This window comes from Pyrus communis, chromosome 17 (assembly GCF_041283825.1).
Source record: "Pyrus communis isolate YQ-2024b chromosome 17, ASM4128382v1, whole genome shotgun sequence".
Classification (NCBI taxonomy): domain Eukaryota; kingdom Viridiplantae; phylum Streptophyta; class Magnoliopsida; order Rosales; family Rosaceae; genus Pyrus; species Pyrus communis.
This window is the reverse complement of record NC_142581.1, coordinates 8,286,527-8,302,847: the sequence shown is the minus strand read 5'-3', so window position 1 is coordinate 8,302,847 and position 16,321 is coordinate 8,286,527. Positions and strand designations below refer to the sequence as shown.

Here is a 16,321-nt window from a genome sequence, read left to right as displayed (position 1 = left end):
ACTTCTGGACAAGGACCAGTTCATCATCTTCTTTTGGACGGAATGGATTTTTCTTAATGTCCAAAGAACGAACGACCATTGGGTTGCCTTGTCCATGCCAAATCGCTTCAGTATTTTTTCAATGTAAGCTGATTGATGGACCAAAATTCCATTAACACAATGCTCGATCTGCAGACTGAGAAAATATTTTGTTTTCCGAAGATCTTTCATTTCAAATTCGCTTTTCAGATATTCAGCAGTTTTATTGAGCTCTTCAGGGGTTCCAACTAGGTTTATATCATTGACATATATTGCCACTATAGCAAATCCAGTAGTTGATTTCTTAATGAATACACAAGGGCAGATGACATTGTTGGCATATCCTTCTTTAATCAAATACTCACTCAAATAATTGTACTACATTCGTCCAAATTGTTTCAGCCCTTATATTGATCACCTTAATTTAATTGATAACATAACTCGTGGTTTGTTAGTTGCTTCAGGCAACTTAAGTCTTTTTGGGACTTTCATATGTATGTCAGTATCTAATTCTCTATATAGATACGCAGTGATGACATCCATAAGTCGCATGTCAAGTTTTTTTGAAACCACCAAACTTATTAAGTAATGGAACATAATTGCGTCCATTATAGGAGAGTATGTCTCTTCATAATCAATTTCAGGTCTTTGTGAAAAACCTTGTGCAATGAGTCTTACTTTGTATCTTGCAATCTCATTTTTCTCGTTGCGTTTCCTTGTGAATACCTATTTGTAACCCGCGGGGTTTACACCAGGCAGAGTTTGGACTACTGGTTCAAAAACTCTTCGCCTTTCCAAAGAATTTAATTTGCCTGGATTGCATCTTTCCACTTAGGCCAATCATGTCTCTGTTTGCATTCATCAACAGAGTGGGGCTCAATGTCATCGCTTAATATAATTTCAGTGACTATTGCAAATGCAAACATGTCGTCGATGATTATTTCATTTCGATCCCACAATTCATTAGGACATGCATAATTTATGGATATTTCTTTGCTTTCATATACTTCTGTCTCTTCAGGGACATGTGTCTCATAAAGGACATTTTCTTTTTCTGGAAGTACAAAATCATGAATTGTGGATTTATCATTCATTTTCTTTTCCTGAATGATTTCACTTGGGTTCAACTGTGCTCTCATCTTTCTCTTTCAAGGGGCTGAATTTTTTGAACATGGGGGTCTACCACGCTTCAGGCGTGCACTAGATGAATCATTCACTGCCACTTTATTTTGTCTAACAGGGACATCAATTTTTGCATGTGCATTTGCAGCTGGTATATGTGAGTTTGTCACTTTCGAAGCATCATTAAATGCATTTGGCATTTGATTAGCAATACTTTGAAGATGAATGATCCTTTTCATTTCATTTTCACATTGAATGCTTCGCGGATAAAGATGAGACAAAGTGGGAACAACCCATGTCAGCTCTTGCCGTTCTTCTGGAACGGTCTTTTCTCCCCCTAACGACAGAAGGATGGTCTCATCAAAGTGACAATCAGCAAAACGAGCTGTAAACATATCACTTGTCAAGGGTTCCAAATATCTAATGATAGATGGTGAATCAAAACCCACATAAATTCCCAGTTTGCATTGAGGTCCCATTTTAGTGCGTTGTGGCGGTGCAACAGACACATAAACAGCACAATCAAAAACTCGTAAATGTGAAATGTTTGGCTAATGCCCAAACACGAGTTGTATTGATGAATATTGGTGGTTGGCTATGGGTCTCAATCTAACCAATAATGCAGCATGTAATATGGCATGTCCCCATGCAGATACTGGCAATTTTGTTTTCATAAGCAGAGTGCTGGCTATTAATTAAAGCCGCTTGATAAATACCTCTACTAAACCATTTTGAGTATGGACATGAAGAACATGATGTTCAACATTAATGCCCAGTGTCATACAGTAATCATCAAATGTTTAAGACATAAATTCACCAGCGTTATCAAGTCGGATTGACTTAATGGGATGATCTAGGAACTGTGCTCGCAACTTAATTATCTGAGCAAGAAGTCTTGTGAAAGCTACATTTCGAGTAGATAACAAGAAAACATGTGACCATCGGGTAGATGCATCAACCAAAATCATAAAATATCGAAATGGTCCACAAGGTGGTTGAATAAGCCCACAAATATCCCCTTGGATCCTTTGCAAAAATGATGGAGATTCAGCATCAACCTTTAGTTGTGATGGTCTAATTACCAACTTCCTTTGGGAACAAGCCTTGCAAGGGTTATCATTTGAGACAACAATATGTTTGTTCAATAATGGATGTTCATTAGAGTTGGTAATGATCCTACACATCATGGTGGATCCTGGATGACCCAAACGGTCATGCCAAAGCATATAAACTTTTGAGTTCATGAACTTCTGGTTCACGACATTATATGCCTCAATTGTCTTTATGTATGTATAATACAATCCACTCGATAAACCATGCAACTTCTCCAATATACGCTTCTGGGTATTATTGGAGGTAATGCATATATATTCCACATTTTCTGTACTTTTTGTTTCAATGTGGTATCCATTTAGACGTATGTCTTTAAAACTCAACAAATTTCCAATGGATCGAGTAATGTACAACACATTCTGTATAGACAATATTGTTCCATTTGGTAACATGATCTGGGCTTTTCCTGAGCCTTCAATTACATCTGATGGCCCTGATATTGTTGTTACATGTACTTTTGCAAGTACCAAATTCGAGAAATACTTTCAATCTCGAAGTATTGAATGCGTGGTTAAGCTATCTGCAAGACAAAGGTCTCTGTCATTGCTCTTGTTTTGAAAACAACCATAATTTTTATCCATGCTCTCTGAGTAATGGAAATTACAGTTAAAAGCAGTTTATTCATGCTGGAATACTACTTTTATTGAATTGAAAATGCGAGCATTAAACCACAAGTACAAATAACAAGAGTACATTAAACATAAATGATTCAATCAGACCCATAAACTTCATTCCCTCTTTCAATAATAAAATCTGAAACATCTAGGTGGGTTGTGTTTAACTGTCCTAATAAATCAGTCACTGGATCAGATATATCAATCGGTTTAGCCTGGTCGAGGAAATTGGTCTCGACACCCTTCTCCTTGAGGGAGGTTTGATACAGATCCACCATATGTTTTGCAGTACGACAGGTACGCGCCCAGTGCCCATTGCCACCGCACCTATGGCAAACTACTTCAGGATTTCTAGGAGTGTTCATATGAGCTATGCCTTTTTGGCGATATGCATTCTTAAAGCTCGGGCCTATATTATGCCTTGGAACCTGGACACCATGGTTCTTGCCTTTCCCATTCCACCGCCCTCGCTTGTGGCCATGTCTTCGTTTATAATTATTGCCACGAGAGGATGTGGTATTCCCTTTAAGGGAAGCCGCATTCACTTCTAAGAATGGTGCAGATCCAGTAGGCTGGGACTGATGATTCTTCATCAGAAACTCATTGTTTTGTTCAGCCATGAGGAGTACATATATCAACTGGTTGTACTCAGTAAAGCCTCTTTCTCTATACTGTTGCTGCATGAGCACTTTAGAGGCATGAAAAGTGCTGAAAGTCTTTTCCAGCATATCTTCCTCAGTGATCGTTTCTCCACAGAGCTTCAACTGGGAAGTAATTCTGAACATAGCAGAATTGTACTCAGCCACCGTCTTGAAATCCTGGATCCTTAGGTGAGCCCATTCATAACGAGCCCTTGGAAGAATCACCGTCTTCTGGTGATTGCATCTATTTTTCAGTGCCTTCCAGAGGGTTAGTGGATCTTCAACCATGAGGTACTCGCTCTTCAGTCCCTCATCAAGGTGGCGATGGATAAAGATCATGGCATTCGCCCGATCTTGAGAGGATGCACTGTTATCCTCCTTAATGGTTTCCCCAAGATTTCCTGCCTCCAGATGGATCTTGGCATCCATTACCCAGGTAAGGTAATTCTTTCCAGTAATATTCAGGGTAACAAAATCAAGCTTTGCCAAGTTCGCCATTTTCTTTTCTAAAAGAAAATTGAGGTGTGTAAAAACTTGTAATAATATGTATTCTGGAGGAATATTTTGTTAGAACTTCTAGTTCTTACAAATTTTTCATTTTGATCTTCATGTCAAAATGATAAGTACTCGAAACTTCAGGCTCGAGATTTACATGATTAATGAGAAAGGCGATTGTACCGCAACATTCTCATCGGAACAAGCATAGGATGGACGATTATTCCACACCACTTTAAACAGCAGGAGAATTTAAATATACAAAGTAGAGTGCACGATTATACCGCACCACTTAAAATTGCGATAAAATTTAAATGTGCAGAGCAGGGTGGGTGATTATTCCACACCACCTAAAATTGCAATAAAATTAAATATGCAAGATAGGATGGGCAATCATACCGCTCCATCTAAAATTACAGTAAAATTAAATCTGCAGTCCAAGATAGACAATGATACTGCACCATCTTTGATTGCATAAATAAACATTGGGTTAGTAGTCAATAGCTACACCAAATAAGAAATCAAAGATATAAGTAATTGTTATGTTAAGAACTAAAAGCAAGCATGGTGCAAACAGTTCTTCGCGAGGGTATATCCAACAGTTGAAGCAGAGGAAGAAGAAGAACAGTAAAATTCTTAGAGGAAACATTTTTTTTCTTTTCTTTCGGCGAAGAGAAATGAGAAATGGTTAGAGACTCGTGCTGATAACGTGTTATAAATAAGCAAAAGTTAGAGAAATAACCTTTGCTAAGAGCGAGGGTGAAGCGGGTGCAAATATTACACTATTTAGTTTTTTTAATACTACCACAAAATTATTGCAAGTGTGAAAATAAGAGTTACTGAAGGTAGTATATTTCTTTCTTTTCTCTTTTCTGTGTTTTTCCACTTTGAACAATCGAAGTGCTCTTATTTATAGAGCCACTTCAAAGGAAACTTACAAAAGGGTTACTATTTAGCATATGAGTCTTTACTATACACATGTGGGCAAACATACCCACTATTTACAACATTGTCGACGTTGTTGGTGACTTTTGAAAAAAATCAACGATTTTTTTTTTATTAGACGGCCTACATGGTTGGACTGTTGATTCAACCAACGGATCAAATTCAATTTTTTTAGAAAAATCAAATTTATCAATGATGGAGATTGAATATTAGCAAATCTAATAGTAAAGAAAAGATCTAATAACCCAAAGTTAAGTCCAATAGCGAAAACAATTAAAAACATTATATAAATCATAATCACTTAGAAACTCTATAAATACCTATGTATTTGTTCAAACATCCACACAAAATTCACTTTCGTCAAACGATTCTTCTTCTTTTTCTTTCTACCCACCTATGTATTTGTGTTTAAGAATGGGTAGGCTGTGTATTTGTCCATGTTATTTCATGTGGCAAATAACATGGACAAATGTGAAAGAATGAGGTAGGTTTAGTGATTTTTTATTATTTATTATAATCTAAATATTTTTGGGACAAAATGTCTATAAAAATAAATTAGGATAATCTACATAAATTTTATTTTTAAAAAAAAAGCTACAAAAAAAAGGTTAAAAATCATTCTTCAACAACTTCGGATTCTTATTTAAATAAAAAAAATAAAAAAAACTGTTTCTAAGTTACAACCAAAATTTTTTGGACTAAAAATTTAAATTTTTACTTCAACCATTGGAGTTGGTCTTATAGAGTTAATATGTATATGTATGTCTTATACACTAACAAGTAACACCAGCATCATCTTTCTATTCAAACTTCAGATTATCTTGCCCCATCTGTTCTTGATGAAATAAAGCTGCAGATGATCAAATTTTTATATAGAGGAGATAAAAATCTCTCTCATGCGTACATCAGATCAATATCATGTAATAGATATCTATACAGCACTATCCTCCTTGCAATCTTGTGATTGTGACTATATAACTCGAAGAATCCAATCATATATTAATAAGAAGTAATCCATTTCCCTATTAAGACAGAGTACAAAATTGTCATATAATTGTCTTGTGGAATCTGCGTCTCTATGAGAGACTTTCATGTGTCACCCGGAGAAAAATTCCAAACTACGGCCAAATATTTTTTATTTTTTTCCTGATTTTCAAACGAGTACATTGATTGATTAAACACTTCGTACATCAAAATAACCTTTGTCACATGAAGTTCAAAAACTTGGAGGTGACATTTAAATATTTAGGTAACCCGAATTGGTGTTGTTTCTTAATCTCTACCTCATTAAACCCTAATTAAAAGAGTCGAAGCCACATTTAGGATTATGTGCCAGCACTGGAAGTACTTAGGACCATATGCATGCATACAACTAGAACTTGCTAAACCATGTATGTGCTCCCCAAGCTAAGGTGTTAGCAGATACTTCCCCCATGCATGTACCATATTGAAGAAAATAAATGCTAATAAATCTCAAGTTAACTTCAAGGTGCGCCCTTCAAGGAATGGAGCTTTGATGTCTCATCCAGATAATATATGTCTTGATATCGTATTTAGTCCCACTATTGAACGACTGTCAATATTAATACCATCAACTATGTTTTGATATCAAATATATGTCTTGATATTTGACAACAAACTTGCCAACATGTCATCGATAATTTCTGATAATGTTAACATAGATAGTTTAGGGCTTGTTTAATAACTATTTTGTTTATATTTTTTATTTGCATCTTCAATGTGTTGAAAAAGTTAATTAGTTAGCAATTTAGTTTATTGTAGTGTAAGGGAATTTTCGTTTTCAAATCTTAGGGGTTTTTTGTGACCCATAAGTATTTTTATTTCTTGTCTATTAAACTTTAGGGTTAGTTTTTTACAAATGAATATTTGTGACTTAAGTCTAACAAAATGTAGTTTATTTGGGTTATGTAACATTATTGGTAATGTTGTAGTGTTCTTTTTGTTGGAAAGTGCTATTCACGCACATGTTTTTACCTTTCACACATCCTTGTTAATTTTTTACCATTAATCTTTTTCAATTCATTTGATCTCATGGCCAGAAATTGAGAGAGGTGTGAGAGGAGTAAAAATGGATATATGGATATCACTACTCTTTTTGTTTTGTTTTGGTAAAGTTAGTAGCATTAAAGTTTTTCATTTAATTGCTAAGGGAAGAAGTATTAAGAAAGAATGAAAACAAAACTTAAAAAGTGAAAACAACTTTAAAATAGTTTTCGAGTTTCTTTAATATAAGAGGTATTGCACAACATATTAGTGTCGGACTAATCTCTCGATATCACATGAGTCGACATCATATTTTTATCCTCCGGGTCAAACGGTACGCCGCCAAAGCAAAGTCAGTGGCACCAAAGAATGCATCCCTAGAGTTTGAATTCGAGTTAGAGATTCTAACCTATAGTCGCTTTTCACTATATCAACCCCTTGAGTTTTTTTCTATCCAATTTGTGTAATGTTAGGGAGACCAAATTTCTAAACCAAATTTTGTAAACCAAATAATGTGGATGTTGATGATTGAATTGTTACTTAAATGTCGATTAACATGCTTATTTCTTATTGGTGACCCATGATTTGGTTTACAAATTTGATTTAAAAATTTAGTCTTCCTAACATTATCCTTTTTTTTTCCCAAATATTTCATCTATCATTAGCTAGCACAAATAGTAAAATAAAAAAAATAAGAAACAAAATAATTATCAATTGAACACTTACACTATGTTTGGATGAAGAAGTTTAAGATTACTAAGGAATTTTAAAATGAGAGAAATTGAAATGACGAGATTTTATTTTCTAGAATTTGTAAATTTTCTTGTTTGGTTAACCTAAAAGAACAATGAATTGAATACAAAATTTGTTATTTTAAACTCTCAATCATAAAAATTAAGAAATGGTGCTTATTTACATATAATTTAAACTTGGAAATTGGAGATTCCAAACTCTAAGTTTTTTTTCCAAGCTGAAATTTTAAATTTCTATGTTTATGAATCCAAACAAGGGAATTGATGCATGTCAATTTATAAATTTTGATTTCTTTACTTAAATTCTAAGTTTATTTCCCTTTATCCAAACATAATGTTAAGTTGTGACAACGATTAGAAGTACTGAAGTGAGTGATTGCACGTGCAATCCTTGTGGTCCCAGAAAGATGAGAGAATCATTACCCGTGGGCAAAACTAATATGAAGGAAATTTTATGCAGGTCACACCCGTGCGTGTATGGTGGAAAATGGTCTTTATCCAAGGGTTGCCAGGGTGGGGTCGAACAACAAAAAGAGATAAGGGGTGGGGGTTGGGGTTGGATTGAAATCAAAATAGGCAGAAGCTGGTACACTATACTTCTAAACAAAATAGTTTCGAATTATTTTCTGCTTTAAAAGGGAAAAGTTTAGGGATGCAACATGACCTTGAATCTTCAGATTTGTTCTCTCTACTTTCAATTTGGTTATGACAATTACTAATCTTTTAGAATGTGTCAATTTGCTTTATAATGCTACATTTTTTCATCAAATTAAGAGTTATTTTTGTTCATTCAAGTGGGGAGAACAAATAAAAAATATGACAGTTGTTTGGGACCAATTGGTATGCGTTAAATAATTAGAGAGCTAAGAATAAAATGAAAGTCGAACAGGAAAATCGAAAGAAAGTTGTAAGTTCATGAAGCATTTCTAATTTCAACTTTCTTAAATAAGTAATGTGTGGAAGGCTTCAGATACAAGTAGGAGGATTATAGGACACATCACCCCAAATGCCTATTTTCCTAACATGGACTGCTCATCCTCTACCCTATGAACCATTGCTGAACTGGGCTCCTGAAATTTCATGTAATTAATCCCTAGACCGAAGTCAAAAATAAAATCAAATCTCGAGGTCGATATGAAAGTGATTAAAAAATGGAAAGCTCAAATATAAGAACGAATGTGATACATGAGTATATTATTGGCATGAACGTTGCACGTGATGTTACTAATTCATTCAATGAACAAGAATTTATCGTGATATATGATTAAACTCATTATTTATTTTTATTAGATTCTCTGAAGTTCAAACTCACTCACATACTATTAAAAATCATATATATAGGAAGCCATTAAGGGAAGAGATCTCCATTTGTCAAAAAAAATGGAGACACCCTCTTGACCGTTAGATTTGGCTTTAATGAAATTCTGTGGCCTGTGATTTAACCACAACCCTTCTTAGCAAAAACAGAAACTGAAAATTAACCACAACCCTGTTACACACCTTCTTCATCCTCGTATCAATTCTCAATGAATTCGAAGCGAAATATCAATTTATGTCGATGATGAAGTCAAGTGACTTAGCCAGGGCCTGCATAATTAAATAGTAAAAACCCTAGATATAACAATATCAGATGAACAAAAGTTCGTATGCTAAGCACAATTTTGTATACACGAAACTAAATTCCACGAAACATTTTGTCGTAAAGAGTTGTATCAGCTTTGTGAAATTTTACCGTCATTTTCTCTTGGTTGGATGAGACAACGAAATTGTCTGCACCAAGCAGAGTTAGAGCTTCCACTTTCTTTGATAAGCTTGTGCTGAAAACTGTCACGTTTAGTCCGAACGCCTTCCCAAATTTCACTGCCAAGTGTCCGAGACCACCAAGGCCAATCACACCCAGTGAATTTCCGGCCTGGTTCATTTTATGGCGGATCATTGGAGCATAAACAGTAATGCCGGCGCAAAGCAGAGGTGCTGCAGAAGCCAAGGGGTAGCCCTCTGGTATCTTGAAGCAGTACCTATAATAATTTCAAGAACAAAGTTAACATCCTCATTTGTGATAGATTCGTACTGTTTCCGGATTTCTTGACCATTAAGACACTATAAGTCTAGGCACTCGCGTTGCAGTTATTGCAAATACGCAGGGTCGATGGTCACAAAATCTAAAACAATAAACTAAACATATCCTAATAGATGATGATACAGAAGTACGGGTTGACACATTACATTTGACATGGAGAATACTAAGGTTGGGTTTGGTAATTCCCGTGTCTCTTCCCAGGAGTTGAGAAATGTAAGATTCTTTACCCGCCTTTGGTAATTACCCGTACCATTTTCTTTTTTTCCCCATATTTCGTATGTGTAAATTGAAAACAAAATTTGTTTCATTTCCAGTTGCATACTTGAATTTACAAAATGACTTGCTTGAAACAAGTGCAGTGTTAACGTGAAGCCCCGCACAAGCTATGTAACATTGTATGATTAGTTCATGACACCATGATATCGGTCTACCCATTCACACAAAAGCCCAAATTTCAAATTCTAAATATGCAATTAATAGGGGCATTGATCATAAGAAAAACGTAGTTATTGTTCGCCATCCCATCTAGGGCTGGTTATGGCTAATTAAGGATCCTAGGGCAAAAACTAAGTTAGGCCCTTGGCAATACAAAATTTTCATAAATACTCAAATGTGACGCAATCATTGCCAATTACTACTACGGTCTAGCAGTATTTGCCTTCACTTGTAAGTGAAAGGTCATAGTTTCGATTCTTGCCAAAAGGGAATTTGAACCACATTATTATGACTAGCCCCAGTGTGAGGATTAGCCCACTCCCCCACTCCCAGCATGTTATCGTTTGTTCAAAAAAAAAATGTGATGCAACCATTATTTCAATCTGTCCTTTTTTTGTCTACCCTCTCACCTTCACACCTGAAGATGGTTATTTTCCAACCACCAAGCTAATGCACAATCATGCAATAGAAGAGAAAATTGAGGCTATTGTTATCTAATATGATTGGATCATTGATTACTCATATTTCTCAAACGCATACCTGTTTGGGCCTTAAATATTAGGTTTGGGCAAAAGAGAGATGACTAGGTTAAAAGGTTGTGGTTCGCTGCCCAATACTGATTTCTCAAGTCAGGTGATGTTCAGCCATGGAAGGAATGATTCGATTGAGTTCTAATTAAATTGAAATTGCTAAGGATCATGGTAGATATTGATAAGATTCTAATTATTACAAGAGTCAAGACTTGTGACTGATCAAATAACAAGTGAATTTAATCCATAAGACGGCTAGGTTCTGAATCCTAGTTCAAGTCGAAGTGGCTGAGACCATGTGCGGATCGGGTTTGTTTAGTGAAAGGATAATATCATAGATATCTAGAAAAGCACCGAAGAAATATAGTTCTATTAGGATTCTACTTCAGCTAGCTTGGTCACCACGAAATCCTACCTTATAAATAGAAGTGGTTCTTCAACTCAACACACAAATGTCATGCGCAAAACCTCGCTCTATGCTAATCCTTCTCGTACTCTGAGATGTCACTAACTCACCTAACTCCTTCGTCAACTTCAGGTTGGAGTAACAACACTATGTTGACAACTGACGACATCTTCAATTTGGATTAACAACGCTGGAGCTATAGAATCAAGGGACTGAGAAATTCCTTCAGTTTAGATTAATAGCACTACTTTGAGTTTGGCTAGTTACTTATCCAAGTCTCTGCCATCGAGGAGCCATTGGTTTTCTTAGTGAAAGAGATCATCTCACTACCCTCTTGGTGATGAGGTGTTACCAGATTTCTCAGTGTTCAGCACATTTAAAGTTGAACCTTAATTGAACTTCACAATGACTAGCAACCTTGTATTTAGGTTCTAAAACCCAAGGCCAAGACATGTTCCTTCCTCGCCCGTGATCGCTTGAATACAAAAGTCAGCAACGCATTTGACACCACCACCACATCTATTCTACTCACTTGATCGAACTCAGTCTCAAGTTGACACCCCCGCATCCACTAAAAAAACGTAGTTAGCTCTTCATTATTCGGTCTACATGACAATTTGATAGTTTAAAGCCAATTGTCACGCTTTAAATAATTAGAGGGCTAAGGAAGAATTGAAAGTCAAACAAAAAGAAAATTGTATGAGGCATATTTATAATTTCAACTTTGGCGCTCAGTTACAAACAGGAGGATTACAGGACATATCCCGTTTTCCTAACATGGACTGCTTAACCTCTACTTGAAGAACAATTGCTTAACTGGGCTTCTGAAATTTCCTCTAATTAATCCATGGACCGAAAGCAAAATGAAATCAAATCTCAAGGTAAATTTTAAAGTGATAAAAAAATGGAAAACTCAATGTAATACATGAGTATGTTGTTGGCGTGGGCGATACACGTAGTGGTGCCAATCTATTCAAGCTAAAAACAAGAATTTATTGTGATATATGGCTAAACTCATTTATTTATTTCATATAATTCTTTAAAGTTCTAACTCACTCACATCACATGTTACTTAAAACTTGAGTACAAACACTTCCACGTATAACAAATATCAAAGTAGGACAACATTCGCTTCTTAGCCAAAAAAAAAAAAAAAAAAAAAAAAAAACTGAAAAATTAACCGCAACCCTGTTGCATACCAACTTCTTCATCCTCATACCAAGTTCTCAATGAATTCAAAGAGAAATATCGATTCCTCATCATTTTAGGGAGTTTTCCACATCTATAACAAAACGGTACTTCACATCCCTCTTGATCAGCCTCTCAAGAGCTTCATTCACATACTGAATTGGAACTATTTCTATGTTTGGATAAATTTTGTGAGCAGCACAAAAGTCTAACATTTCCTGCGTCTGTTTTGTACCTCCCGTTCCGCTACCAGAAATTGACTTCATACCTGACAAATAGTCAATATATTTTGTAAAACGATCTATAATTCTTGTCTTAAAAAAGAAAGTTGTGAGTATTAAAAGTGTTAACATACCAATAATCAAGCTCATGGGACTTAATTTAACTTCGGTTGGTGCCCCAACCAAGACTAGAACACCAGCAGTCTTCAGCAGAGACATATACAAATCAAATGGATGATCACCAGATGCTGTGTCGATGATGAAGTCAAGCGACTTAGCCAGGGCCTGCATAAACAGTAAAAATTGTCGATATAACAAAATCAGATGAATAAAAATTCGTATGCTAAGTGTCGCGAAAGACTGGAATGGGAAACAAAACGGAATGTACACACAAAACTAAATTGCACGAATCAATTTGCCGTAAACAATTATATCAACTTGTGAAATTTTACCGTCATTTCCTCTTGGTTGGATGAGACAACGAAATTGTCTGCACCAAGCAGACTTAGAGCTTCCTCCTTCTTTGATAAGCTTGTGCTGAAAACTGTCACGTTTAGTCCAAAAGCCTTCCCAAATTTCACTGCCAAGTGTCCGAGACCACCAAGGCCAATCACACCTAGTGATTTACCGTCCTGGTTCATTTTATGGCGGATCATTGGAGAGTAAACAGTAATGCCGGCACAAAGCAGAGGTGCTGCAGAAGCCAAGGGGTAGCCCTCTGGTATCTTGAAGCAGTACCTATAATAATTTCAAGAACAAAGTTAACGTCCTCATCTATGACAGATTCGTACTATTTCCGAATTTCTTAAGCATTAAGCAATTAATTATGTAGACACTATAAATCTAGGCACTCGCATTGCAGTTATTGCAAATACGCGGGGTCGACACTCGACAGTCACAAAATCTAAAACCATAAATTTAACATATCATACTGTTTCCGGATAGATTCGTACTGTTTCCGGATTTATTGACCATTAAGACACTATAAGTCTAGGCACTCGCATTGCAGTTAATGCAAATACGCAGGGTCGATGGTCACAAAATCTAAAACCATAAACTAAACATATCCTAATAGATGATGATACAGAAGTACAGGTTGACACATTGCATTTGACATGGAGAATACTAACCTTTCATGAGCAACAATGTAACTGGAAAACCCTCCTTTTGTAATCGTGCCATCAGCATCAACATGGTTATAAGTCAAAATTGCTCCCTTTTCACAGCAAATCTCTATGCCATCGCTACAATAGTCGCAATCTCTACAAGAATTAACAAAATTTCCCACTCCAACATGATCACCAACTTTGAAGCCGTGAACATTTGGACCAACCTCTTGAACAATGCCAGCAATCTCATGTCTGTTGTACAATCAATCATAGACAAAATAGGTCAGTTCAAGGAAATATATGTAATAACAATCATATATGTAACATAATAAATCATTCGACATACCCAGGCACCATTGGATACATGGCGTTGCCATGCTTGTTCCTTGGAAAAACCACATCAGCATAACAAATTCCGCAGTGCGTAATTCTTATCGAAACATCATCGTTTTGAAGATTCCTGAATACATTAACTCAACCTTTGTTTAATTAAAACTATCAATATTACATATATAGCATGTAAATTCAATATACTAGTCATTTAGTGTACTTTAGATAATTGTATCCGGATTTCAAATTCGTGATCTAGCTGCATCGAACTTTATTAGGCCTAAGGATGAGAGATTTATTTCTTAATTATTTTCCATCAAAATTTTATATTATTTCAAAGACTGCATTGCCACTAACTTCGGGGAAGATATCACAAGCTGCATATTAGTATAACCAATTAAGGGCGTTGTGTTTATAAAAAGGAATGGCACTATACTTCTTTCTACTTCTAGCAGATCACTTCAAAGGAGTGGATACCACTAAAGTTTTGGTATCAACCAGGTGAAATCAAGCAATATATATATATATGTATATATGTATGCATGTATGTATGTATAGACACACACGCCTACTAGTCGTTGACATAATGGTAGTTGTCTCTAGTTAATACAAGAACAATATGTATTTTATGTGAGTTGTATGCCTAATTATGGCTAGTCTTGCAAGTTACGCTTATCTAGCCATCCAATAACATACATATATAACTCAGTTTACAACTATTCAGTATTACAATTTGATGGTATTTTTCTTCATTCAGAAGTGAGAGGTCTTAAGTTCGAATCTCGTAGATGGCAGTGGTGAAGCTAGGAATTGATGGGTGGAGGGGCGAAATTTTCCGAATCCTTACCTCCAATTAGTAAACCGTTTCTCAATGAAGACATCACTTCCATCATTTCTCATTTTATCAAAATCACATTTGAAAAGTCTCAATAATGGCAAAATGCTACATCTTTTGCTATACTATATTTCAATCACTCAAAATTGTCAAACTAACGGGTGATAAAACATCGATTGTCCTTCCCCATAACTTATAGTATCATTCCATTACCTAAATGTATAATGGAAAGAAAAAAAGTCACTTAATCCTTGAGTAGAGTCTACTACGAGTAATAACTAATTAGACCAACAATTTAGTTAATTAATATTAATAATTATATAAAATTATTAATAGTTAACAATTAATTTAATAAAAAATCAACAATTCAATTAATCAATACTCAACAGTTAAATTCATCAATAACCATACAATTCATATCAATTAAACAAAGTTTTATATTAAACTATCAATTAGGGATAATTAAATGTATAAAAAAATAAATAAAATAAAATAAAAAATAGATCTTTACATTAAAAGTGGCTATGGAAGTTGGCTTGGAAGATGTTGGCTTCGAGGCTCCTTGGAATGGAAGGTGGAAGCCGCTGGCTAAGGCTTGAAGGCTTGAAGCTGGAATGGAAGGGGACACGGACGAATGGAAGGTGGTCCCCTCCCCTTATCTTTTTAACTTTCAATGATCACACGGCGCCGTTTTTAGCTTTTTACTATTCTTTTAGTACGCCGAAACGATGCCGTTCTGCTTAAGGTTTCTTTTTCATAAACCCAGGTTCAAAAGAACAGACCCGCAGCGCAGCAGCAGGAAGGAAAAGGGATGGTTTGCAGGTTTTCCGACGATCTAAAGAGGGCAGCAAGTTGCTGCTGGGCATCATTTCCAGCGAGAGGAGGGGCGACCGCCCCTCCTTGCGCCTATGTAGCTTAATATCGACATATTCAAAAAAAAAAATAAAAAAATAAAAAAAAATAAACCTCAGTTCACATGTTTCCGTTTCTGTTTTGTTAAAAACACATTAAACTGATAGAAATTTAGTTACCTTCGGGTAAACTTGTACGGCGAGAGAACTCCAGATTCATCAGTTGCAGCCCATCCCAAGCAGTTTCCATTGACACTACTCGTCTGTGAGCTCATGCTTAATAACTGGGATCCTTAATAATGTGTTGTAAATATGGAGAGGGCTCCCCAGAAATTGGGAAGAAATTAAAGAGATTGTTGAGAAAAAAAGTCGTTTTGCTCTAGGTTTTTGGGCTTTTTATCTTGGTGAACAGTTTTAAGTTTTTGGGTTTTGGTTGTCATGGGAGATGCTATTTTACTATTTATAGACTTACGTGCAGGTTTTTGGGTGACGCAAGAGCATGCGTGATCACCTCCATTAATGTACGCGGTGATGACTTCGGTTCATGGGTACCTTTCAACAGGTTAACTTGCAGTTGCAGACGAGGATTCTATCATTTTCTAATCTATTATATTGATATTTTATAAAAATAA

At 35.6% G+C, this 16,321-nt stretch overlaps 2 protein-coding genes across 3 annotated transcripts; both read right to left on the bottom strand.

The window, feature by feature from the left end:
- Positions 1 to 2,962: 2,962 nt before the first annotated feature.
- LOC137709135 (uncharacterized) lies at positions 2,963 to 3,937 on the bottom strand. The gene has a single exon (XM_088688450.1). The coding sequence runs from the start codon at positions 3,935 to 3,937 to the stop codon at positions 2,963 to 2,965; it is 975 nt and encodes a 324-aa protein (XP_088544576.1).
- An 8,221-nt stretch (positions 3,938 to 12,158) lies between these two features.
- Positions 12,159 to 16,120, bottom strand: LOC137707512 (putative cinnamyl alcohol dehydrogenase 1). 2 transcript variants are annotated; one of them, XM_088689916.1, is made up of 6 exons: positions 15,870 to 16,120; positions 14,020 to 14,133; positions 13,695 to 13,925; positions 13,017 to 13,302; positions 12,699 to 12,849; positions 12,159 to 12,611 (listed from the first exon to the last, which is right to left on the bottom strand). In XM_088689916.1, exons 1-6 carry the CDS (start codon positions 15,962 to 15,964, stop codon positions 12,415 to 12,417), a joined length of 1,074 nt encoding a protein of 357 aa, XP_088546042.1. In that variant the 5' UTR covers positions 15,965 to 16,120; the 3' UTR covers positions 12,159 to 12,414. The 2 variants fall into 2 exon arrangements, with proteins under 2 accessions (XP_088546042.1, XP_088546043.1); XM_088689917.1 differs by lacking the exon at positions 15,870 to 16,120 and adding an exon at positions 15,350 to 15,488.
- Positions 16,121 to 16,321: the final 201 nt, after the last annotated feature.